The sequence below is a fragment of the Carcharodon carcharias genome, chromosome 2, assembly GCF_017639515.1.
Source record: "Carcharodon carcharias isolate sCarCar2 chromosome 2, sCarCar2.pri, whole genome shotgun sequence".
NCBI lineage: Eukaryota > Metazoa > Chordata > Chondrichthyes > Lamniformes > Lamnidae > Carcharodon > Carcharodon carcharias.
In genome coordinates this window covers 159,931,997-159,959,310 of record NC_054468.1, presented here as the reverse complement: position 1 = coordinate 159,959,310, position 27,314 = coordinate 159,931,997, and the positions used below count along the sequence as shown (strand labels likewise).

Here is a 27,314-nt window from a genome sequence, read left to right as displayed (position 1 = left end):
TTATAAACATACAAACGTGTTGCAGTGATACTTATGTCTTTGTCTGTTGTCTCTAGGATTTGCATCTTTTGTGCACGTGATGCCTACCCAGATGTTCTTGCTGAACCAGAAATGTTTTTCTGCTCTTGCCTGCAGAATCTGAAACCATGTGCAGGTTTTGTTGTAATTGATCCCTTTGTTGGTTCCTGGCCAGGAAGAAGACTGTAACCCAGTAACATTGATGCAAAAACTAGCTTCTTTAAAAACTCACATTGCAGCAGTGACTGCAATCTGTTGAAAACAATACCCTTTTTGGGCTGAATGTTAATCAACTGATTTAATACGTTTGGCAATCAGCAGGTTTTCTAATTACATAGATATACAACACTTATCCTACTTTTTCAATTTATTTCAACAAAGCCTTTATTAATAAAAGTATTAATTTTCAGCATTTGGTAATGTCTTGTGTTGTTTGAACTTTTAGAATTTCTGGCTGAAAGGGAAAGGATTTGAGCATGTCTTTTTGGTTTACAAAATAGAGAAAAGTTTAAGTACCCACATAAAATTAATTTTTGGGGTATTCCCCTTTTTCTTTCTGACCAACAAAGATAATATCCAGAAGTGCAGTTCCAATATAACTCACATGGCAGCCATGAGCATAAACCCTATCTTTCAGCGTCCCAAACCCCCACCCCAACACACACCCAATCCTTCATAGTACTGGGCACTTAATCCAATTGCAGCACCCTTACTATCACCCAGCTGAGATCACTTAAACAGCACAGGCTGGAGATTGAACCAGGAGCTTTGTCGACATACTTCGGATCCACTCCTCGCCGTACATGTGGCTGCTAGGTCTTCGTGTAACCCGCCTTTGTTTTTTTTTTCCTTTTTTTCCATGCAGATGGTTCAGGCTTTTTGTCAAGTGAGTTGGGGGAAGGAGCGTGGGTGGGTCCTGATACCAGGCCTCATTTGCACAGTTCTAAACTTATCACAAAAAATAGTAACACTTGGTAGTACTGAAATGCAGCTATAAATTAGTCTGTCAGCTCTTGCTTATTCATTGCAATTGAACAGTTTTTAAGCAAACAGCTGACTTTGATATCAAAATATCAATGAAGCTATCTGGGGAATTCAAGCTTATTCAATATCTTTGAATTTTCTCATTTTATCTAAATCTGAACAGCAAATGTTCAGTTCTGAAATTGAAGATTTGTAAAGGCTACCTGGTTACACAACTCCAGAATAACATGACTTAAACTTTTCTCTCCAACTTGAAAGTTTGAAACTTTTCTCTGGTATCAGTGAGCCTAAAATGTCTGCTAGGTAACTAGTGGCTTGACAGAAATTGGTGTTAATAGGATGAAGTCTGAATTGCTGTCATCTGGTTAGCATCCATTTGTCTTCAAACCTAATAATTGTGAAGAACTGAACTGCAAATCAGTCAAGTTAAACATGGAAAGGGAACTTGAGAATTCTAACATGTCAACAGTGCTTGTAATTTTTTGTGGCTGCACCAAGGTGTCAGTCGCTTATGGGTGTTTGCTTTTAATCTTTCCCTTCTCTGTTTTGCAGTCACCTGCTGATCGATCTCACAAAATTCATGCCGGTGATGAGGTTATTCAGGTGAATCAGCAGACTGTGGTAAGTACTTATTAAATAAATGAAACTTTTATTTAGATCCGTTGAAACTGACAAAAGTTGAATGGCTCTACATTTAAGCTTACTTTTGCACCTGCAGTTTATCATTTGATCTGAAGGATGCTGTGGTGTCTGAATAATTCATTGTTCTAATGTTTTCAGTGTCAGTTTTTTACTATCTGGATAGCATTAGAGTGCAATAAATAAGGCCCAAAACACCGGGCTCCTTTTGATTTCAGAAAGGGTTGTGTAAAATTCCACTGTCAGCATAATTTTTTGTATAATGGGTGACCTCTTGAGTAACCTATTCGTATGCCCTTAGCCATCCCACAGGTTTGTTTCTGTTATACAGGTGTATGGAATAAATGATTGGCTTTAAGCGGAATGTATTGTGTAGGGAGGCAAATTAAATATTGATAGAGGCCAGGCTACTGATGACCTGCCTATCCTCTTAACTGGTGCAGTAGGACAACATTAGGTTGCTCAATGTTTTGTTTAACCTCAGTCATCTAGGAAGTTGCCCCGTTGAACTTCAGGCAGCCTGAACATGCCACGTTTTTCATTACAAGCACAGACTTGGATTCTGCTACTTTAGCCATATATTGGCAACCTTAAACATCTGCTTAACAGACATCTTACAAAAAAGAGCAAGTGCTTCTGTCAATATGGTGGGGAAATACAGTGCCTAATGTAAAGGACCATATTGACCTGGATGATCCAAGGTTGAATTCCTGCGCTGAACTGAAATAACTGACCTTAGGACAGCAATTCAGCTGCTACAGCTGGCCGCTGCCTTTGTGGAGGGAAAGGGGTGGGGGTGAGGGAAGAGCTGAGAGAAAGTTGAGAGCTTTGACTTTCCCTTCTGATTTGCTTTTCAATGATCTCTCTCGTTTTGTTTAAGGCTATTGATCTGTAAGAAATTTATGCAGAGTGGGTGCCAAGTGCCCTCAGCAGCATTAGCCTCTGTTGCCATAAGGTGCTTACTCATGAAGCAAAGAAATGGGAAACGAGCACCTGGAACTCATGCACACAATTCAATTTAACTCTAATACTCAGCTGAGCTTTAGAATGTTTGCTTGGCTGTACTTCTACTCCACTGCAGAAATTTGTATTTTCCCTTGGACTTATGCTGTTCCTGTTGAGATACAAGCTCTCCAAATGGCTTGTGCAGTATAATAAACGTTTGGCTTGGGAGCAGTTATTATGAATATGGTAAAAGCAAAATACTGCGGATGCTGGAAATCTGAAATAAAAACAGAAAATGCTGGAAAAACAGTGACTCTGACAGCATCTGTAGAGAGAGAAACAGAGTTAATGTTTCAATTCTGTATGACTCTGTTTCTCTCTCCACAGATGCCATCAGACCTGCTGAGTTTTTCAGCATTTTTGTCTTTATTGTGAATATGATGTTGTGACATGAACTTGTCGGCTGCAAAATTTGCCTCCACTATGCCTGCTTTTTCAACGCTCAGTACTATTTTGCCTGCTGTGCGTACGGGCACGTATTTCTGATGTTAGCCTCACCGGATGCCATTTTGGCGAGGGCATTGGCACATGCAGAGAGCACCCACTGGAAGTATGCAGAACAGGCAGATTGTGACTTCAATCTGCACTGCTACTTTTTAGAGCTGAATGCTTCAACTAATATCCTCTCTTCACCTAGCACAGCTGAATGTGCATTTCTGCAGCAGGAAGGACCCTCTCCCACCCGAAACAGTGCTACACAAGGGATCAACTAGCCCTTGATTGATTTTTATTGGCTGTTTGGTTTTCATAATTGTTTCAAGTTGCTAAATTCTATAAGGTGCTGTGTGGCACGTGCTGAAGGATTTTATCCTGACTGCAAGGATTCTGCATACCCACTTGCTCCCAGACATGGGTGCAGTGATATGAAGCCCCTTGGACCACGGCATGTTAGAGAATGCAGAGGCAAAAGAGCAGGTCAAGGTGCTGGAAGTTCATAGATGAAGAGCTCATGGATGGGAAGAAAGGCTCTTGGTGGAAATCCATATTGGCCCAGTGTTCAGGGAGGAATTTTCTACTTGCACCTTAGTGACGAAAGTGAGGCAAGAGTAACTGCCCTTGACATCAAGGCAGCATTTGACTAAGTGTGACATGCAGGAGCCCTAACAAAACTTGAAGTTAATGGGAATCAAGAGAATCCACTGGTTGGAGTCATACCTAGCAAAAGGAAGATTGTTATAACTGTTGTAGTTGTTGAAGGCCAACCACCTCAGTCTCAGGAGATTGCCGCAGGCATTCCTCAGGGTAGTGCCCTCGGCCTAATAATTTCAGCTGACGCTTCAGTGGTCTTCCTTCCATCTTAAAATCAGAAGTGGAGATTGTTTACTGATGATTGCACAGTGCCCTGTACCATTTGATATTCCTCATATACTAAAGCAGTCAGTGTCCATACCCAGGAAGACCTGGACAACATTCAGACTTGAGATGATGAGTGACAAGTAACATTTTGTGCCCCACAAGTGCTAGGCAATGACCATCTTCAACAAGAGAAAACGCAATCATCACCCCTTGACATTCAATGGCATTACCATCACTGATTCCCCCACTATCAACATCCTGGGGGGCTTACCATTGACCAGAAACGGAACTGGACCAGTCATATAAATACTGTGGCTACAAGAGCAGGTCAGAGGCTGGAAATTCTGCATGAGGTAACTTGCCTCCTAATTTCGTAAAGCCTGTCCACCATCTACAAGGCACTGTCAGGAGTGCAATGGAATACCCTCCAGTTGACACCATGAGTGCAGCTCCAACAACATTCAAGAAGCTTGACAGCATCCAGGACAAAGCAGCCTCCTTGACCCATCCATCCACCCCTTAAACATTCACACAGTTCAGCAGTTAATCACAGTGGTAGCAACATGCACTATATACAAGATGAACTGCAGAACCTTCCAAACCCATGACTGCTATCACCTGGAAGGACAAGGGCAGCATGAGAACAGCATCACCTACAAGTTCCCATCCAGTCTCACACCATCCTGACTGTCACTGGGTCAAGATCCTGGAAATCCCTCCCTAATAGCATTATGGGTGTATTTGTGCCAGATGAACTGCAGCAGTTAAAGATGGCAGCTCACCACCCCCACCTTAAGGGCAATTTGGAATGGGCAACATATGCTGGCCTAGCCAGTGACTCTCCCATCTCATGAAAAAGAAGTGCGTCAGATGTTTCTGCTTCATGAAGGACATCCTTACTGCTGCCTGTTACAGCCAGAATAGAAAGCTCAGAGCAGGGCAAGGATGGCATTGCCAGTGACCAAAGGTGACTTGCATGTGTTTGCCTTTTTCCAGGCTGGAGCTGGCAATTATTTCTAACATTTCCTAGTTTGCTGTCCACCATTGCGTATAGGAGGTTACTGAGTCCTTATTCCAAGAGAACTGATTGTTTTATTTGCTATCTTGCCAAAGAGAGGTATGCAGAGTGAGCATGTACCTTCTTGAGGTTTGCAGGGTTCCCTATAGTGGTGAATGCCCTTGACTGCATACACATCACTTTGCTGGTGCTACATGTCAACTCTTGATGTACTGAAATCAAAAGGGATTCCATTCCTTCAACGCCCAGCTGGTATGTGACCATACTCGGTCTTTAATCACCCTTGTGCATTCTCTTTGAGCTTGGCTTCTGTGTCTTTTTGCCTGTCCTAGTGCTCTGACAGAGTGCTATACAAGTACCTGTTTCATGGCTGGCAGATGGCTGCTGACTTTCAGCAGAGGATGAGGCCTGGCAGCTCTGACCCTAGAAGGCCTGGCTTCAGGCTGTACCATCTACATATGGGCAGCAGCAGTGTTGAAGCACAGACTGCAGAGCTGCTTCGAAATCATACAAGCCCCTTTGAACACTGGTATTTGTAGCCTTGATGGTAACAGTCTGAGCTGAGCTTGTGTGGCAACAACCTAACCTTGCATGACTTTGTCATATGAAATAATACAAGAAATGTATTGAAAGAGTAAATATGGCTAATAAATTTCTAATAATTTCACACAGCACTCTTGAAAAACTATCAGCCATCCAGTTTTTGATAGAGTAACATATTTCATGTTTTTGTATAGAATATGGTTAAATGTTTAGGGTTTCATATGGAAAATTGACATCTATTGAATCAATGTAAAGCAACTCAAAAATTGTTTAGTAAGCTAGATCTTGTTCTACAATGTGTTGAAAGGTTGGATGGCAGTTGAAAAATCTTGTTGCAAAACTTCGTGAAGACCCTGCAGGCGTGGTGCTTTTATTGAAAAAACGGCCAGCAAACACATGCAATTTTACTCCTGCTCCTCTGAAGAACATGCGCTGGAAACCGCCAGCTGTGCAGGTAATGAAAGCACGACTTAAGAGTTTACAGATCCATTCTCAATGGTGGTTTTTACAAGTGCCAAAGCTTGAGCTTAATATTGTGCTATCTCACAAGATGAGCTAAGTGCTGCTCTAGTCTTATATTGTATTGCCGTTTGTGGGACACTGCTGTGCACAATTAGCTGCTGCATTTCCTATATTACAACAGTGATTGTACTTCAAATGTAGTTCATTGGCTGTGGAGTGCTTCAGGACATCATAACGTAATGAAAAACACTATAGAAATTCAAGTTTGTTCTTCTGTTTGAGCTCAAGGGTTTATTTTTAATGAAGAAAGATGCTACATCAATGTGAAACTATAAAAAGAAAAAAAATCAAGTAGCATTTTTATAACATCTTTCAGGGAAATGCAGTTTTTTACTCCAAGGGTGCAGTATAGGAAACATTTTATGGTTAAAATTAATTGAATTTCAAATTATAATCAACAACAACTTTTAGAATTCTTGCATTGTTCTGAAGAAAAAGCAAATGTTTAAAGCTGCCCCACAGATGTGGAGGAAGTTGTGAAATATTTCCTGTCCTTGGCTGACATCCAATCAGGAACTGATGTGGAACAAGCTCCATGATGTTGACCTCCTTGTATCTCGTTTTCTCCTCCTTGCCGCACATAAAACGAGTCTTGCCTTTAAGTAGCTTTTCACCACTTTGTTTTCTCTCCAGACTAGCCCTTCACAAACAGTAACTCCATCAACAGCCAGCACAATGGAGATGTCGCAAAAGAAGGAAAAACCTGCGATTAAGGATTTGTACATCCCACCACCACCAGCTGTTCCATATACTCCACGGTATGAAAAACCCATGAAATCTCTGAACAAAAGGCTGCTTGTATCATTAAAGCTGACACACAAAACTGTAATGGATCCACACACAATAAATATTTCGCATTTGAAGCTGAGCATTAGTGGTGAATTTGAAAAAGCCATGAGAAAATATGCATGAGTACAAACTACAATGTTGCTACATTCAAATGCTGCCAGTTAACCATTTGCTTTATCATCATGGTTAAAAAATGCTACTGACTCAATCATAGAGAGAAAACCTGATCTGGATTTGAGCTTGATCCTTCCCATTCACTGTAGCCTGTAAATAAGAATGGAAAGTTTTTGGACAGAATTTATCCTGTAACCCTGGCCTGATAATGCAGTAATGTATGCCATGACTTGGAAAGACATCCCTCACTCTTGTACAAAAGATATGCTAGATAATTTTAAAATGGCAATTTGAAGCAACGTGTAATTCTTGTGGCATTAGTTTTGGTTTTCCTCTCCTCTCCTTCTCTGTTGCTTCTGTCTCTTTCAGTGAGTAAATGTCACACTTAATATGACATTCAATTCACGTGCATACTGCATTGATAGAACTCTAAGTCACTGATTAATTTTTAACTCCAGTTCCCCTGACATCTCCAAAACATGATCTGGGTTTCTTCAGGATTAGCTTTGTAACGATGTAGTTATATTACAATGCATGCTGCACCAAACAGTCTGCTTATTTTTTTAAACCTATAAATTATAACCTGGGAATAGCTTTGTTCATGTTTTTAAAAATTTCCTTGTGACACTTTTAAACTTCATTCTTTGGGACTCCAACTGCAGAAAACCAGGTTTACATTCTGATCTGCATTTTGGACATGTTAATGGAGTTTGACTATTACTGGAGATATGCCTTGAGCTGTTGGTTATGCTTTAAACTAGCAGGGGGAGAAGTACCAGAATGAAACATTGGAGAGGCAAAGCCAGCTGCAAGGTGGACTGGGTGAGGCAAATAGCACCAGAGTAAAGAATAGTTGAGGAATGGGGGTGGGGGATCAGATGGGTAGGGGAGGTATATGAGATGGGTTTAAGATGGATTTGGTGTTCATTTGCAGCATTGCACGAAGCATGAAAATAAAGTTGGTGAGCTGCAGGCACAAGTCGCAACATGAGACCATGACATAATACTCATGACGGAGATCTGGCTCAAGGGGAGATTTTGGAACTTAATATTCCGAGCCACAAGGTATTCATGAAAGCTAGCCAAGGGAAAAAGGAGGGGAAGTCTTATTGTGGTGGGGGGTGGTGTTGGCAGTATTGATCAGAAAACAATACAGCACTGGAGAGTAATGGTGTAGTTGAAGGACCAAAGACAGCCTATTTAGTTCGACTTGAGAGAGGAGCTTTTATGCGACTGGGTGTATATTATAGTCCAACATGCTATAGTGGGAAGAAGATAGAGGATGAAATTTATGGAAAAATTACAAAAATAATGGATTCCAATTATCGTAATGTAGACTAGGATAGTATAGTTTAAAGTGCAAAATATGCACAAAAGAACTTTCTTTTTCAGTATGTTCCCAGCCCAATGTGGATGGAGTCTGTGCTGGATCCAGCCCTGGGGATGAATTGGAGCATGCTTCATAGGGGGAGCATTTAATGATCATAATGTTAGGTTTAGAATCGTTATGGAAAGAGACAAGAAAGAATCAAACATAAAAATACTTACCTGGAGGAGGGCTAATTTCAGAGAGTTGATAAGAGATCTGGCTGAGATGGATTGCACAAAAAAGAGAAGTGAGGTAAACCCAGCAATTACAGGCCAGTCAACCTAATGGCAGTGGTGGAGAAATATTTGTAGACAATAATTCCAAACAACATTATTTAGCACTTGAAAAAGTATGGGCTAATAAATGAAAGTCCACACAAATTTGTTATCGACTAAATTGTGTTGGACTAAATTGATCAAGTTCTTTGAAGTAATGGAGCTGTTGAGGGTTGATATTGGGCTTTCAAAATGCACTTGCCAAAGTCCTGCAAAATAGACTTATTAGCAAAATTAAAGCCCATGAGTGAAGGGACAGTGGCTATGGATATAGTCATAGCTAAGGGACAGCAAGCAAAGAGAAGTGTTGAATGGTTGTTCTTCAAACTAGAAGGAAGTATACAATAATGTTCCTGGGGTTCAATATTGGGACCACTCTTCTTTCCAATGCATACAAATGACCAGGACATATAGGGTTTAGTTGTAAAGTTTGCAGATTACGACATTTGGTTTTTGTCAACAATGAGGGAAATATTAACAGACTCGGGGCATAAAGTGGTGAAATGATCAGACACATGAAGATTAAATTTAATGTTTAAAAAAAAAATTGTGAAGTAATGGATCTTGGCCAAAATAATGAGAATAGGTGATCTAAATTAAATGGTACAATTTGAAAGCGGATTTAGGAACAGCGAGACCTGTAGATGTACACAAATCTTTGAAGTTGGTTGGACAAGTTGAGAGAATTTTTTTTTTAAAGTGCATTGGATCCTTGGCTTTGTTAATAGAGAAATAGAGTTATAAAGCAAGGAAGTTATGCAGGACCTTTACCAAACATTGATTAGGCCTCAGCTGGAGTACTGTGGTCAGTTTTGACCATTATATTTCAGGAAGCATATAAAGGCTTGGGGAGGGTGCAGAGGAAATTTACTAAGACGCTACTAGGGATGAGACTTCAGTTATGTGGAGAGGCTGGAGAAGCTGTGGATGTCCTCATTAAGAGGTTAAGAAGAGGTGGTGTAAATTGTGAATTGCTTAGAGTAAATGAGAGAAATTGCTTCAATGGCAGATGTATTAGTAATCAGAGGGCACTGATTTTAAGGGGATTGGCAAAAGAACTAGCAGCAACATGGGGAGCTTTTTTAATGCAGCAAGATGTTGTGATTCGGAATGCACTGAGGGTGGTGGAAGCAGATTCAAAAGGAACAAGAATTTTATAAATACTTGACGGGTGAAGGTTTGCATGGCTTATAGGGAATGATCAGGGAAATCAAAGAACTGGCAGAATCATGATGTCTTGCTTTTCTGCTGTATCATGCTTTGATTCTATGGCCCCTGCTTGCAACATTATCTTGAGAATTGTTGGGAAGTGGCAAATGCTTGTGATCATGTTTCAAGATGGTGTGTGAGCCATGCTACACAAACAAGAAAAGTCATAAATTTGGTTTTTTTTGGCCCATGCTGTCTTCACCTTCTGACAATGAATTGCGTTGTCAGTCAGAAGTATGAACAAAAAATTGACAAAAGGTTAATGTTTTCTCTCCCTCCTTTTGCTGGGGTTGTGGAGTGAGGACAAGATGAACACAGTTATCAAACCCTATTCCATTGTTTAAAACCTTGCCGTGCTCATGCAAAAACTACTTGGGGGTTTGGGGATTTGCCATGGCTATTGAACGATCAGCTATATTTGCTGCATTTATGTGGGGTGGGTGGAAGGGGAAAAGAAGTTGTTATATGTGCAATCCTCTTTATATCTGCCAGTCAAAGAGCACGTGTTAAATTTTGGGGGACAAATTTTTATCCTCAAGATCTTCTCAAGAAGACCCCCAGAGAATTACTAATCTGGTGTGAATTTGAAATTCACAACATTTCTGATTCTGATAGGTGAATTATCTGTCTGAAACAATTTACCTTTAGGCAGTTCTAGTGTAAGCATGCCAGAGTCATTCGTGTCTCCAGCAGAGAATACAGTCTGTCAATTCCCTCCATAGGCAAGTTTCTACGGGAGAGATATATTAAGTTGCATATCTTGTAATGAAGCCTCAGGCCAGCAAGCAAATTGATACACTGTGCATTTACCTGTGTGGACCTCCTGTTATCTGATTCCGCAAGATGAGATTTCTCTCTGGTTTTGTGGATGCAGATTTGTTTTCTGAAGGTGTAAACCAAGAATGAGACAGATTCCAGGTCAGTAGGTTAGAACAAAAAATAAAATTGTGATCTTTCGGCATCTGTGCAATTATAAGCCAAGTAGAGTTGTCCTTTTTGATGGGAACATCAAGTGTACTACTGTAGTTATATTATCAACAAAAGCTGTAACAACTGCGACAGTGAAATTATACATCTTCCTGTATAGTAATTTTTCTCCATTAACTAACTCCAAGATCATCTTTCCTTTCACATGGTAATAACTATTCTCATGAAATAATGTTTAACAAATCTGTTCTAACCAGTGCAGAATGAGAAGTTTAAAAATCTCAGCATTTTGAATTGTAATTGGCACCCATGTTCTGTAATTTTCAATGCTTTTAATTTTGATTAGAGAACACCTTTCATCGGCAAAATGTGACCCAACTGCACAGGTTTATAAAGCATGTCAAAATTGTTGCATGGCAGGTAGCCTTTCATTTTAATTGTATGAATTTAATGTGGCATGTTGATTTATCCTGCCACCCCAACCCAGAGCATGATAAGCAATTAAACTTGATCTGTTTCGAAATTGCCAGTGTATCTGTCACTATACAGATACTTATGGCTTCTGAGTACAGGGATTTTCCCACTACTTTAGTTTCAACGGTTTTCAAATTTTGCTGTGGAAAGAACTTCCTGCAGCTATTGATAGGGCAGGGGGAAGCCCCAGACTAACTTCTGAAAAATGGCAGGAAAACCCTATTGTTGTGGTAAAGATTTTTTAAAATTAATATAAAGGAAAATTTGTGCAATTATTTTTAAAATAATACAAGATTACAATGTTTTTGGAAAAGTGCTTGTGACACACACTATACTAGCCCTCACCAGACAGATGTTTGGTGATCTTGTACTGTTTGTAAACCTCTGTCTTGATTATTTAAGTGTTAGCCTGGTTGTATTCATTGAGCTCAAGTCTGAAGGTTGTGGGTTCAAACTCAAATGGTTGCCCACGCCCTAGTAATTACAAAACGTGATTTCTTGTGTGTAAAGCACTTGTGATTTCTGGGGTATACAATCGGGTACAATTAGAAATGCAAGTTATTCCTTTTCACTTGATTTTATTGCTCAGTGTAACTCATGGTATTTCAATAATTGAACTAATCGTACCTTTTTTTATTTGTTTATGGACCATGGATCCAAAAGGATTACCAATAAGTTCATGCTTTCTTCTAATATTCAGGAATGACCAAGGTGACCTTGATTATGAGGAGGTCAGCAAGCACGGACCAGTCAGGCCTGTACCAAAGGGTTCGGAGTCACCCAATTCTTTCCTTGATCAAGAATACCAGAGACGACGGTTTACCATTGCAGAATATGATCAGTTGCCCCCATACGCATTTGAAGTGCCTAAACCCACCAGAATGCGGGACAAGACACAATTATATGGTTTGTTCTCTGTTGTGCTTTCTGAAATTTAATTTTTGATCTCTTCTCCTCCACAACACCTCCCCCCCGCCCCCTTGACTTTGATTTTCCAAATTTGGTTTTCCAAATTCCAATATGTTGGAAGTAGATATTCCTGACTCATTGAACAGTCTTTCCTTGTATTCGGCAGTGTTAGTAAAGGTTGAGGTCTGCACAGACAGTCTCCAGCAGAACCCTCAATACAGGGTTCCAGTAATATCTTAAATCCAAAGTAACAAACCCTAAAGACTGGTTTCCTTTGAGGATGTGACAAAGAAACCTGATGGAGGTATGACAGTGGGTGTAATGCACTTGAATTTCCTTAAGGGCCATGATGCTGTTCCTCTAGAAAGACTGATCTGGAAAATAAGGTATTGGTGGAAATATCTTTTTTAATGGATATGTAATAGTTTAACTGATAGAATCCAGAAGGTGGTGGCACAGGGATTGTCATTAGACTGGAAGAATGTTACCCATGGGGTCTTACAGAAGTTTCTTTTGGGGCTTCTTTTGTTTAATATTTTTACAAATGAACATGAGCTAGGAGTCTCAAGCAGAGTGACTAAATTTGCATGATACAAAGCGAATGAAGATGGAAGACACCAACGTGAACAGAACAGGAAAATTTCAATGTATTTGAGAATTGGACAGATGGCAGATGAAATTCCATGTATAGAAATACAAAGTGTGTCACGTGTAGGGAAAAAAATCCAGGAAGAGACTTAATTCATTGGAAAGAAAATAATGTGCATACAAAAATGAGATCTGTGTGGTCCTAACTCTCTCAGAAGACCTGCTTGAGGATTCTCTCACTGCGTCCTATTCTCATTATTGCAATACAAAAAGAATATAGCAGATATTGAAAGGATGCAGAAGATAACAACCAGAATGATTGAGGGATTGGATTATGAGGAGCAATTATGTAAATTTGGAGTGTGAAATCTACTGGACCTTGTTCTTACCAATCTACCTGTCACAGATGCATCTGCCCATGACAGTACAGGTAGGAGTGACCACCTCACAGTCCTTGTGAAGATGAAGTTTCATCTTTACACTGAGCATATACCCTCCATCGTGTTGTGTGGCACTACCACCGTGCTAAATGGGATACATTCAGAAAGACCTAGCAGCTCAAAACTGAGCACCTGTGAGGCATTGGGGACCAGCAGCAGCAAAACTGTATTCGACCACAATCTGTAAGCTCATGACTCAGCATATCCTTCACTTCTACCATGACCATCAAGCCAAGGGATCAATCCTGGTTCAATGAAGAATGTGGAAGGTATACCAAGAAGAGCACCAGGCATACCTTAAAATGAGAGGTCAACCTGTGAAGTTACAACACAGAACTACTTGCATTCCAAACAGCAGAAGCAGCATGGGATTGGCAGAACTAAGCGATCCCTCAATAAAAGATCAAATCAAAGTTCTGCAGTCCTGCCATGTCCAGTCTTGAGTGGTGGTGGACAATTAAACAACTAACTGCAGGAGGAGGAGGCTCCAACCCCATCCTCAATAATGGGGGAGCTCAGCACATTGATGCAAAAGACAAGGCTAAAGCATTTGCAATCAAGCCAGAAGCGCTGAGCAGATGATTTATCTCAGCCTCCTCCTGAGGTCTTCGGCCAAATTGATTCGCTCCAGGTGATATCAAGAAAAGGCTGAAGGCAATGAATACTGACCACATTCCATATTGAAGATTCATGCTCCAGAATTAGCCACATCCATAATGAAATGACTTGCACCTGATTCTATATTTGTATGAAACAACAAGGAAAAAAAACCCCAGTGGTGGGAGAACTTTGAGAATCATGGGTCCAAAGATACCAGTTCCTCCCAAGAACTCTACATTTAACATACGCAAGATCTCAACTTTGGCAGCCAAGCAGTTTTAATTCAATCAATTTAATAGATCTAGAATAAAAAGCTAGTTTCACTCATGGTGCTCATCAAACTACTGGATTATCATTTAAAAACCTATCTGGTTTGCTAATGTCATTTAGGGAAGGAAATCTGCCATTGTTACCTAGGGGTTATATATGATGCCAGACCCACAGTAATATGTTTGACTCTGAAAAGGCCCAACAAGCCACTCGGTCATATTCAAGAAAGTGGCTCTCCTCCACTTTCCAAGGGGCATTTAGGAATGGGCAATAAATGCTGGCTTTGCCAGCGACATCCACATCCCAGGAATTAAATTCCCTCCAAGGGCAATATATCCTTCCTAAGGTGTCCAGAGCTGCCCACAATTCTCCAGGTGTGGTCTAACCAGGACCTTGTAAAGCTAAAGCATAATGTCTACCCATTTTCTGTATCTGTGGGTGACATTTTAATGACCTATGTACCCAGGTCCAGACTCCCAAGTCTCTCTTAATCCTCATTGTTTGTAGCCTTTCTTCATTTAAGATTTATCCTGTTCTCTCCTTTTTGGGTCCAAAGTACATAACCACCTCATATTTGCTGACATTGGACAAGACTGTGGCAATGAATTTTATTCATTTAATCTATGAAAATCACTTTGTAATTTCATGCTTTAATTTCTAGTTCTGTTTTAGATTGATAGATTGCTATGATTAGTGTGCAATTCCATTATCATTGTATCATGCAACAACCAAGATGGTAGAAGGCAACCTTGAAAGTTTGGCTTTTTCTCCTCTAGTAATTCCTACATTATTATTACGGGCATCTAAACCTTGATAAATTAGGTGTGATTACTGTGTGGTATTTGGGGTGTTATTTGGTCAGTATTTGGAGGAGTGGCAGTCAACTGTTCAAAGATTCAATCATTAATAAATTACATACTAAGCTATGATCACCTAGGTTAGGAAAGCAGGCAATGCAAAAGCAAAATGCCACAGATGTGGGAAATCTAAAAGAAGAACAGAAAATGGTGGAAATATTCAGCTGATCAGGATCTGTGGAAACAGAAATAAGTTAACCTTTTGGGTTGATGACCTTTTTCATCAGAATTTTTGGCAGAATAATTAACCAGGCGCTTATTTCACATTTATCAAAAATCTTCAGTTGGCTGCCATGTGATTTTGTGTATAACAAATAATGCATTATTGATTCAGTTTCTAGTGGGTGCAACACGAAAAAAAATTTCATCCAATCAATTAGAGTGGCTAATATGGCAGAGTTTTTTTCAAATTTGGAACACTTGGAATTTATAGTTTCAGCTTAAACTTGATAAGCCATGGAACAGGATTCTCTGATTTATTGGTTTCCATTAATGATATGACTCTGACAATATCACAAGGTTGGCATATGCCAATCAAATAATCTTACACCCATGAAAGTAAAAACATTTTGGAGAGAAGATCATTTTTCTAAAAAATGCATATTGTTCCACCTTTTTTATCTTAGGAGGTGAACATTATTACAGTTGTGTACCAGCCTTGCAACATGTTGCTGCACAAACTTATTCTGTGTCTGCAATAAAAGTTCATAAAATGCTAACCCAAGAGATTATGTTTTGGCTGTCAAGCATGGCTCAGTTGATAGTGCCCACACCTCTGGGTCAGACATTTGTGGGTTCAAGTCTCACTCGAGAACTTGACCACCAAATCTAGGCTGACAAAATGCTACACTTTTGGTGGTGTCATGTTTAAACAAGAGTTAAGCCAAGGCCATTCTTCCCTATCAGGTAGATTTAAAAGATCCCATGGGCCTATTGAAGAGCAGCAAGTTATCTTTGTTGTCCTGGCAAATATTTCTTCCCCTATCAGCATCACAAAAATAACATTATCTGTTCATAATCATGGTGCTGCTGTGGGAGCTTGCTGTGTGTAAATCGACTCCCAGTGACTACACTTCAAAAGTATTTACCTAGCTGTAAAGCACTTTGGGACACCCTCAAGATCAAGAAAGCGCTATATAAATACAAGTCTTTCTTTGTAAGATATGAAATTGAGGATCCGTCTGTCGTCCTCCAGTGGATTTAAATTATCCATGGAACCATTTTGAAGAAGAGCAGCAGAGTTTTCCCAATGTCCTAGTCAACATTTATCCCTCAACCTCGCCGAGCATCACTAAAATAGATTATCTTTGGCATTGTCTCATTAATATTTCTAGGACCTTGCTGTGCCAAATGGTGGCTGCTGCATTATAGCCCTGACTGCACCCCAAACATATTTCATTAGCTATAAAGCAGCTTAGAACAGCCTGGGTTGTGAAAGGTGCTGTATCAATTTAAGACTTTCTTTAGTAATTGACATTTTCTAAGCTTGGAACCTAACAACATTTTGGCTACATCAGCAACTGAGCACTTGCCAAAATAGAATGTAGAAACCATAATAAACCAGTATACCATGTTGCAGAGTCAGTTACAAGGTTGCAATGAAATCTGAAGATTTGTATTAAACTGCTTGAATTTTGGTCTTGCACTTGGGTTACCTTATCTGAAGTATGCTTCCAAAACCAAAATGCAAGGCAGCTTTTTTGTTACTCCTTGCATTATTTCATGTAGTTTTATTGCAGATTTTTTTTTAAAAAGTCTAAAATTTAGTACTTGAATTTTTGAAACTGTACTTCAAACCCTCATCTTAGAATTTGTGAGAATGTTTGACTTTTTCAGGAAGCAGTATGCTCAGAAATTTGACATGTTAACGTTATTAATAGGAAGACCACGACCTCTGTCAATGCCAGTGAGTGGAAACTGGATGGGTGCAATTGAAGCTTGCTCAAGGCCCAGAGTGGAAGGAAGGAAAGGTTTGTCAAAAACTACTTCTTAAATATCGTAAACAAATTAAGAATTCAGATATCCAAATGATATCCTTTTTGCTCACCATAGGGGCAAACTGCCAACTATGTAGAGTGATTTGATGAATGTTTGCTGCTCAGTATTCATTTTTGTGTGATAATAGGCCTAGGGGGGTATGTATATTTCCTGCATCCCTCGTCTCAGCAACTTGATCAATATTAGGAAGGTATCGTGCAGTCAGTGGTGAAGGAATGTTCAGTACATTTGCTCTTGCCCAGAGAATATGAGCTTTTGAACTGGAAATTCCTGTCAGCCAACCATCCAGAAAGTCTCTACAGGCAATCTGGGACCAGTGAGAACAGGGCGAGTAACTGTGCATCTCCTTAACCAATCAGATTGAAGAGCAGTGCAGATTCAGAACCAGGAAACTTCAGCAAAATACTGTGGATGCTAAAAATCTGAACCAAAAATAGAAAATTCTGGGAATACTCAGCATGTCATAGAACTGAAATGTTAATTCTGTTTCTCTCCCCACAGTTGGTTCCTGACCTGTTGAGTAGCTTAAGTTTGAATTTTGAATTCAATGTCAAGCAGAGAAAGCAAAATAGGGAGGGGAGGGAAAGAAAGATTAGACTAAGAGAGAGAAAAGATTAAAAAAAAACTTAAGTTTAAAAAAAATATAGTCTCCAGCAAAATTGAAATCTAAAGAAATAAAATTCCATACCTGTAAAACTTAGTTTTCAGTGCAAGAGAGAAAGGGAAAGCCCTAATTCTTTCTGGAAAATTTAATTCATACATAATCAGGCAAGTATTGTAACTTCATAGATTAAAACAAAAAAACTGCGGATGCTGGAAATCCAAAGCAAAAAATAAAAAATACCTGGAAAAACTCAGCAGGTCTGGCAGCATCGACGGAGAAGAGCACAGTTGACGTTTCGAGTCCTCATGACCCTTCAACAGAACTAAGTAAAAATAGGAGAGGGGTGAAATATAAACTGGTTTAAAGGGGGGGGGAGAGAGAGAGGGGGGGGGGGGTGGTGATTGTTGGGACAAGCAAGCAGTAATAGAAGGAAATAACCAAAAGATGTCACAGACTAAAGAACAAAGAGGTGTTGAAGGTGGTGATATTATCTAAAAGAATGTGCTAATTAAGAATGGATAGCAGGACAAGCAAGGTAGCTCTAGTGGGGGGTGGGGTGAAATACGACTAAAAGGGCATAAAAGGTATAGATAAATGATCGGTGGAATACATTATAAATAATGGAAATAGGTGGGAAATGAGAAATCTATATAAATTATTGGAAAAAAAGAGGAGGGGGAAGAAATGGAAAGGGGTGGGGATGGAGGAGGGAGTTTAAGATCTAAAATTGTAACTTCATGCTATTCCACATATTTCAATGGTGAATCTCATGGCACCTGGGACAGCAACTCCCTGGTTTCCACTTTTAACTGTGCATATGCTGTCCAATTTCCACGGAAATAAGCGTGAATGCTATTGCCCTGGCCATTAATTCCATGGCGAATTCCAGCCCTATGTAAAGGAGTATTTTGTGAAGTTTCCTTGTTTTTCAACTGAAAATTTGTCCAGTCAGCCTTGGGGAAACAGAGTAACAAGGGGCTTTCTGTAAACATCTCGTAGTTCCCCAATTACATTTGATGTGTATCCTACGCCCATAAAGTCAATCCTTAGCCAGAATCTTATGGAGGCGGTGGGGATCTCGGCTGCTGGCTAGAGAGCTGGCAAGAGCCATGCATCACCTCTTTCTGGGAATGGCCCACCCATTGATGTGTTACTCAGGCAGGGCTTTTCCCTGGGATCAAGGACCCCAGGGCTGAAGTCCTGCCTGCCAAGAGCTGCTGGCCAGTCAGAGGCCAACAGCTCTGTTGAATGGCAGTGTAACTGGGGAGGTGATGGCTGCTGCCCCTATGACACGCACCTGAGGCCTAGAATCATTACTGGATCCCAGGCCGCAGGTGAATGATGGTGTGGTGACGGGAGTGTTCGGCAACAAGGGCAGGGGTGTGGCTCACAGTGAGCGCGCCTCCCCCTTCCTGATGCCAGGTCCCTCAATCAGGCACTGAGTGCCTTTGAACAAGGGGCCCCCCTCACCCCCTGTCCTCAAGAGCCTGCAAGCAACCTGACACAGGTTTACTTGTGCTCTCACCTGTTGCTGGGTTAATACAAGCAGCAGCAGGATGAGGCTCTTAACTGGACACTAATTGGCCACTTAAGGGCCTCAGTTGGTGGCAGAGCCAGAAGGGTTTCCACCCAGCATTCCCTATTTGATTAAATGCCCCTCCCCACCACCAAACCCACCACAAGCAGCAGATTCCAGCCCTTGACTTCCTTTCTTTTCCGCTTGCTGTTGTCCTTCCCCACTCGAGCATCAGTGGGTTTATAGCTTGTCTTGACTAAGTAGTTCAGAGAAAATCTGTCTCTGCTTCTACAATTTCCGTTTTCAGGAAATGTGACTGGATTTTGATCGCTGCCACCACTAAACTGACATACGTAAAGTCAGGGACTCTGGGCTTGGGTTGCAGCATGTACAAGGAACCTTCCAATCTACCCAACTGTTGATTTTAAAAGCATGCAACATAAACTGTTAAAGGAATACAAATGAACTGAAGGAACATGTATGAATCTAAGACTTTTGTATTGTGAACTTGTTTATTCTACAAGTTTCCTTAACTTGTGTTCTAAAAGAGGAAAAACAATCTCTTTCAGGGGAGGACTACCTCTATAGATACTTCAGCAATGACAGAATACCACCAATCAGTGAAGATTGTGTTGCAACACACATTTCTAGACCAGCAGCTGGTCGACACTCTGGAAGAGCTGTGACTGGGAGATATTCTGTCAGCCCTGAACTACGCAGCAGTATGACAATCCCAACTCAACAAGACGGACCCAAAAAAAGTTCAAATTCATCAGGAAAAAACTCATTGGAACATTCATCACCGGTCAGTTGGATTACAAGATTTAAGCTATTAACTCACTGAATTTTATATTTTTTACCAGTCATTTCATACTTGTGTCCAAGATCAGTATACTAAGCTACACGTGTTATCATCTTGCGATGTGACAACTGAAAAAAATACAGGTGGAGTTACTTTGTGTTTTTACATTGATTTATAAGTTGACCTATGTCCCAAGAGATTCCTATTAATGTGCCTTATGCTGTGACTAAAATGGTTACAAATGCAATCTAGTTTTGTCCATTTGATTTGACTTTATAATCACTGAATAAATGTGCAGTGAAGTTGTGCAAACACTTGGCTCAGGATCTTCAGAAAAACATAGATTTTAAGTTACTCAGAGTATAGAGTATATGCACTAAGCAATATAAAAGGATTTTGTGTCAACCTTCTAAATTAGCTTCAGACTAAGGTTCTTAATAGGTGCACATTCATTCTTAAATACCGAAAGAATTCAAGACTAACTTACGTTGTGCATATCATTAAAGATACTGAAAACAGGGCAACAGTGTACATTGTGTTGCAAATGCAATTCTTTTGATACGTGGAAATGTATATAGAAAGTTTTGATGTAATACTTGACTCACAAAGAAACCCCTTTACTCCGAGTACCTCATTGTGATTGACAAAGCAGGCTTGTTGCAATCGAGATGAAGTGTTAATGGTCTCATCAATGCACCTATTATTTGGAATCTGTAGAATCCTTCACCGTGTCTGATCCTAGATCTAAATTATTGCTGCATAGTTGCAAAACTTAGCCAGATCTTTAATGGAATACATTTTGGAAGTGCAGAGAAACTCTTCAGGGCTGAATCAACTCGTATCAACCATCAAGGCTGGATTGGGTTTTAAGATCCCTACATTTGTAGTGTTTCTTCATTTTACAAGTAATCATTGACATGTGTGTTATCTCTTGAGAGAGAAGTCATAGAAACTTAAAGCACAGAAGGAGGCCTGTTCAGCCTATTGAGTCCATGCCAGCTGATATGTGACCATCCAGCCTATTCCCGTTTTCCAGCTCTTGATCCATTGCATTGTAGGTTACACTTCAAGTGCATATCCAATTATTTTTTTAAATGTTTAGAAGGTTTCTGTCTCTTACCACCCTTTCAGACAGTGAATTCCAGACCTCCTCCAACCTCTGAGTAGAAAATTCCCCCTTGAATCCCTTAAAAGTACCTACCTCTTAATGCTAAATCTATGTCTGCAAACATCTTAATCATAGCTCCCTACATTCAAGCCCAAATCATTGATGTATACCACTTAAAGCAATTAGCCTAGTACTGAACCCTGCATGACCCCACTGGAAGCAGCCTTTGACAGTAATGTTCATCCTATCACCATGCAATTTCTGAGTTCCATTACTTTTTAATTCCAATGTTTCCTCCTTGATTGCTTCATTCATAATCTGAGGATATTTCTAATTAGAGTTGCAGTTGGGTATTGCTTGCCCTTGGATTTCTCCTTTGTGATATATTTGGCATAGTTTCTGAAGATAGTGTGAATTAATATAATTTTTATTTTGAAATGCAGTCATTTACAACTGGGATTCATGGTTATTTCCACTTTTTATGTTTATCTCTATTCTGCATATTTGGGCCATTATTGAGCTATTTCACCTGTAGCTGGCTTTTCGAGTCCAAGGCAGTCATAGTGTCTTTGATGGATTTATAGAAGACTGATGCTTCTGGGTGTATGAATCAAAGGCATTGAAGTTATTTGATGGACAATTTGTTTTTGTTTTCTTTAGCCGAAGGTACCTGAAGAACTGTGATCAAGGAAATTCGCTATTCAAATTTCAGTTCCTCAGATGATCATTGATTATCCTGAGTTGTGATCTATGTCTGCTCATTCCCTGCTCTTAAAAGACCACAATCAAAATGTTGCTCTGGAAGAGTATGATGCACTGCATGATATAGCTGACTAAGGCATATTTTTCTTATTTTTAAAAAAGTCTCTAGTTCCTTTCTATTAATGTGCAGCTACTTCAGTAGTGAAGTAATTGAACTGTACAAATGTGTAGAGAACTTTTATAAAACAAAATTATCACAACCAAAGTTTAGGGATGCTCACTAAATATGTGGAACACTTGACTCATTAAGCTAATGAGTTCCTGTTCATATGGAACACCAGCTTAGCAGCTTTGACCAGGCATCTCTAGTGATGTTAATGGAAAATTATATCATGTAATGAAATTAGGCCTCTGTATAATTCTGGTCAGTAAGGATGGTGTGGGCCCCTGTAATGGTGACTATAAGGGTTGCAAATTTAAAGGATTTAGTCTGGAAGGGCGGTGAAGAAATGGAACACAAACCTGCATATGCAGTTTACTTGCCAAATAGACATTGTGCACCTGGAGTACTGGACTGTGTAGATTTACAACTATTTGGATGTTAATAGAGTATTTAATATAAATATATTAAAAAAAAGCTTTACGGTTTTGTTTTTACTTGTATTAATGTACAATATTCAAAAGGTCTACCATGGCTCTCAGAATGTAAACTATTCTGTAATACCTATATTGATAGAAACAGAGTACAATGACATCCCCACTTGCTTAAATTGGCAAAATTTGCACAAGAAAGGCATGCCAGTATTTAAACGCAGAGTTTCTAGCTGTCTATAATTTTTTTCAACCTCTCCCCAACAAATTCAGCTTCTAGATTTCTAGGGGAGGAGAAATGTTTATTGTGGCTGTTTCAGGGAACCAATGTTTATACACATTTTTGGGTTGAAAAAACTGAAATATTTACTGAGATGAAATGTAGTTCCGTGTTTAAAATTTCATTTTGAAAGATTAACACTTCAAAATGTAAATAACTGTAACATGACTGCCTTTGTTTAAAACATGGTGTTAAAACTTGCAGGATTACTGATTAAAGGTGCAGTGTTTTTCACAAACTGTGTAATTTTTCATTTATTGTATACTGTGACTGTGAAGATACTTTAACATCTAAAGAATTGGTTCTGTGCTCTAAAATCCCCAGGTTAGATTTCTGGTGCTTAATACATTTTATTTTAATGTAGATTCAGGTGTTCTACTACATGACTGAAATAAAGTACAAGCAATTATGAGCAGAGTTCCTTCAGGCAGATTGAATGGAGGTGGGGGCACAAGGAATTGCTTTCTAAATGGGCACTGTTGGTGCAAAACCGTGTCTACTAACAGCAAAACGAATGTCAACTACCTGTGATTTCGCCGTCTGTACTGCCAGTAGTTGATGTTTTCTGTTGGCATGTACTTCGAAAATTAACTAAGATTTCAGAATTGAATGGTTTGTTCTGTATGTAATACATCCAATAACTGAGATTAGGTTAAAGGGAGAAAACTGCAAATGCTGAAAAATAAAAGTACTATGTATACTCATGTAAAAGTAAAATCTTTGATAAATTTTTGGATCAATAATCATGGCTTTTACATGGGCAATGTTTTCGAGAGGATGACATGCGTGCTTGATTTGGACCCAAGCAGAATCCAAAAAAGACTGTAATGGATCACAGTAATTAAAAATGAACCATAGGAATTAATAATCACAACACGGTTTGCCATTCATAATCTGATCACTTTTAATAGTTTGAATAAATCAAACCAAAACATTTCTTTATGTTTTAAACATTTTTTACCAATATTCTTTCATTACTGTGTATACATTTACAATGAAATTGAGTCATTAACACCTCCAGGATTATACTTTGGTTCTGTAATTTTTAGACTTTGGTCCCTGAAAAAACGGTGTTGGTTTTTGTGCACAAGTTGTATGAATTTTTTATTTTCAGGCCAAAAATCGTGGGATCAACTGATGATCCATCTGTGGTATATAGTGGAACAGTTAGCCTGCATTTAAAGATAGGTTACCATTTCAGATTCAAGAGTCTCAATGAAATATTAATGTCGTTTTTTAGATGCTGATGGACCTACTGCTATGTAGTGCAGTGTTTGGTTAATAGTATGAGTTCAGGTCTTTTGCAGGAAAAATGTTGATTCAAAATCGTATGTAGAATTTAAAGGTATTTTAAAATTAATAATTAGGATGCTCAATTCCAATTAAAGTCAATAGTGTTTCTGACCTTTTAGTAGAAATTTACCTTGCTTATTCTCTAATATCCCCAACTTAGAGGTAAATTTATTCCACAGGGACTTCGGCAAAACTACAGCATTAATACCACACATCTCCAGAGGCAGTGTATTTTTGTGACGTGCTATTATAATAACATGAGCATAAGAAATAGGGGCAGGAGTTAAATGACTCAGCCCTTAGAGCCCGCTCTGCCTTTCATTGAGATCATCGCTGATCATCTACTTCAACGCTATTTTCCTGCACCATCCCAGTATCCTTTCATGTTTTAACATGTATAAATCTATCGATCCCAGTCTTGAACATGCTCAATGACTGAGCCTGAGCCTCCACAGCCCTCTGGGGCATAGAATTCCAAAGATTCACCACCCTCTGAGTGAAGAAGTTCCACCTCATCTCAGTCCTAAATGGCCTACCCCTTATTCTGACACTGTGTGCCCCGGTTCTAGATAGCACCCCCCATCCCAGCTGGGGGAAATGCCCTTCCTACATCTACCTTGTCGAGCCCTATAAGAATTTTGCGTGTTTGAATGAGATCACCTCTTATTCTTATAAACTCCGGAGAATAAATGCCCAGTCTATTTAATCTTACCTCATAGGGCAATCATTTCATCCCTGGAATTAGTTTGGTGAACCTTTGTTGCACTCCCTCTATGGCAAGTATAACTTTCCTTGAGTAAGGAGACCAAAACTGCACATGATACTCCAGGTGCAGTCTCACCAAGGCTCTATGTAATTACAGTAAGGCATCTTTACAAGAAGATTTAAGTGTAGGAATAATAAAGGCCAACAGACCATTTGCCACTTTAATTGCTTCCTGTACCTGCATGTTAGTTTTCAGTGACTCATGGGTGCCCTTGTTCAAGTCCCTTTGAAGATAAACACTTCCCAGCCCCCCTCCATTTCAGAAATACTCTATTTCTGTTTTTCCTCTCAAAGTTGATAACCTCACATTTTTCCACATTGTATTCTATCTGCCAAATTTTTGCCCACTCGCTTAGCCTCTCCAAATCCCCTTGAAGTATCTTTGCATTCTCCTCACAACTCTCTTCCACCTAGTTTTTTGGCAATATTACATTATCCAAATTATTAATGTAGATTGTGAATAGATGAGGACCAAGCACTGATCCTTGTGGTACCCCACAGCCTGCCAACCTGAAAATTACCCATTTATTAGTAGTCTGCGTTCTGTCGGTCAACCAGTTCTCAATCCATGCCAGTATATTCTCCCAAACTCCTGTGCTCTAAATTTGTTTACTAAGCTCTCTTCTTGCTCTTTGTCACGCTCCCAACATCCTGCACCCTCTATGGTTTGAAAGTTGGAGACCACCATCGTACACCTGTAATACAGAAAATGGACTTCAAAGGAAGTCTGGCAGTGGTTCATAGTTGCTAGTATCTTATTCCTGTTAAACTTCTGGCTTCTAATTTGTCTTCTGAGTTTCCAGGGGTTTATGTCCTATAGATGGTGCAGCTTGAAACATAGGAATAGTCTATCACAGAGGAGGACTGGCCTGACATTTTTTTTAGATTAAATAGGCCCATACTTTAACCATTTGGTGATTAAAAAAAGAAATACATTAACCAAGTTAAGTGTAGTTTCCTAATCTTCAGTTAGATGCAAAAAAAAACGTAATAATCCTCGATCAAGATCTTAGAGATTACTGTTCATTATGTAACTCAAAACAAGTTGCCATTTGTAGGAAGTGGATCTTGAGCCTATTGATCTGTAGCGTTGTACATTTTCTCTCCAATCCTTTAGTATTGTAACCATGTAGTCAGCTGCTGACACTTGCCTTCACTACCAAAAACAAACTCTTGTGAGGCCATCAGCCAAATCGGTACATTATTGATATTGTGAAGAATTACAAAGTTACTGCACTGATCAAGGAGGAGCTGCATTTGCCTCAAAGGTTTCTAAAACGAGGCCTTCTCACTCCATACCCAATCTTGTGCAAGATGACAAGACGATTTAGAAGCGGAATGGACTGAAAATTCATTTGGAATATGTAACAGATGTCTAGTTGAAATTAATTGGAAGCATTCACTCTTTTCACTCCTTCAGAAATTTTCTCCCCTCCAAAGGTATGGATTCTTTGGAATATGTTTCCATACTCGTACCTTTACCGTTTGGCTGTTCAAGTAAGCTTTTTCATTGAGCTGGGGGCTGTGTGTAGAAACCACACCTAAGAACATAAAAAATAAAAGCAGGAGTGGGCCATTCAGCCTCTCAAGCCTGCTCTGCCATTCAGTAAGATCACGGCTGATCTGATGTGACCTTAACTCCGCTTTCCTGTCTGCCCCCCCATTACCCTTGACTCCCTTGTCAATCAGAAATCTGGCTAACTCAGGCTTGAACTCAGATATTCACTGACTCAGCCTGCACTGCTTGCCTGGGGAGAGAATTCCAAACACTAATGACCCTCTGAGAGAACACAATCCTCCTCATCTCTGCCTTATTTTGAAACTGCCCCTAGTTCTAGATTCCCTTATGAGGGGAAACATACACTCAGCATCTTCCCTGTCAAACCCCCTTAAAATCTTATGTTTCCTTTCATTCTTAACTCCAATGAGTATAGGCCCAATCTGTTCATAAGTCAACCCCCTCATCCCAGGAATCAGCCTTGTGAACCTTCTCTGAACTGCCTCCAGTGCAGATACATCCCTCATAAATTAAGGTGACCAAAGATGCACATAGTGCTCTAGGTGTGGTTTCACCAGTACCCTGTACAGTTGTAGTAAGACTTCCCTGCTTTTATACTTCATCTCACATGTTATAAAGGCCAACATTTATGTGCCACCTTAATTGCTGTATCAGCATGTTGACTTTTTGTGATTCATATGCAAGGACATCCAGGTCCCTCTGTGCAGCAGCATTCTGCAGGCTCTTTCCATTTAAATAATACTTTTCTATTCTTCCTATACTCTATCTGCCAAATTTTTTGCTTTGTATCCTCCTCACAACTTACTTTGCTCTCTCTCTCTCTGTATTGTCAGCAAATTTGGCTACAATAAAATCACTTCCTTCATCCAAGTCATGAATAGATCTAAGTAGTTGAGGCCCCAGCACTCCACTAGTTGCAGTTTGCCAAACTGAAAATGACCCATTTATCCCAACTCTGTTCCCTGTTCTCTTAAGACCCTAGGGTGAAGGCTATCATGTCCAGGAGGCTTGTCAGCCTTTCGTCCCATTAGTTTTCCCAGTAGGTTTTCTCTAGTGATTGTTCTAAGTTCCTCCCTTCCTTTTTATCTCTAGATTCTCAACTATTCTTGGGATGTTTTTTTGTGTCTTCTGCTCTGAAGACAGATACAAAAAGCTTTTGCCATTTCCTTGTTAATTATTAATTCCCCAGTCTCACCCTTTAAAAGACCAATGCTCACTTTAGCTACTTTTCCTTTTTATATACTTGCAGAAGCTTTTACTGTTTTTATATTTCTTGCTAATTTCTCTCAT

At 39.7% G+C, this 27,314-nt stretch overlaps 1 protein-coding gene across 6 annotated transcripts in view; it reads left to right on the top strand.

Annotated features, from left to right (window-relative positions):
• The window catches only part of cnksr3 (cnksr family member 3), a 180,399-nt gene extending 157,714 nt beyond the window's left edge, over nucleotides 1-22,685 (top strand). For 5 of the 6 annotated variants that reach the window (XM_041214157.1, XM_041214179.1, XM_041214142.1 and 2 more), the window contains 6 exons: nucleotides 1,555-1,623; nucleotides 5,811-5,957; nucleotides 6,659-6,783; nucleotides 11,883-12,088; nucleotides 16,727-16,816; nucleotides 19,534-22,685. In XM_041214157.1, the coding sequence (XP_041070091.1) occupies nucleotides 1,555-1,623; nucleotides 5,811-5,957; nucleotides 6,659-6,783; nucleotides 11,883-12,088; nucleotides 16,727-16,816; nucleotides 19,534-19,808 (912 nt within the window). In that variant the 3' untranslated portion in view covers nucleotides 19,809-22,685. The remainder of the gene's footprint in view (nucleotides 1-1,554; nucleotides 1,624-5,810; nucleotides 5,958-6,658; nucleotides 6,784-11,882; nucleotides 12,089-16,726; nucleotides 16,817-19,533) is intronic. The other variant, XM_041214149.1, reaches the window with a different exon arrangement.
• The last annotated feature ends 4,629 nt before the right edge of the window (nucleotides 22,686-27,314 follow it).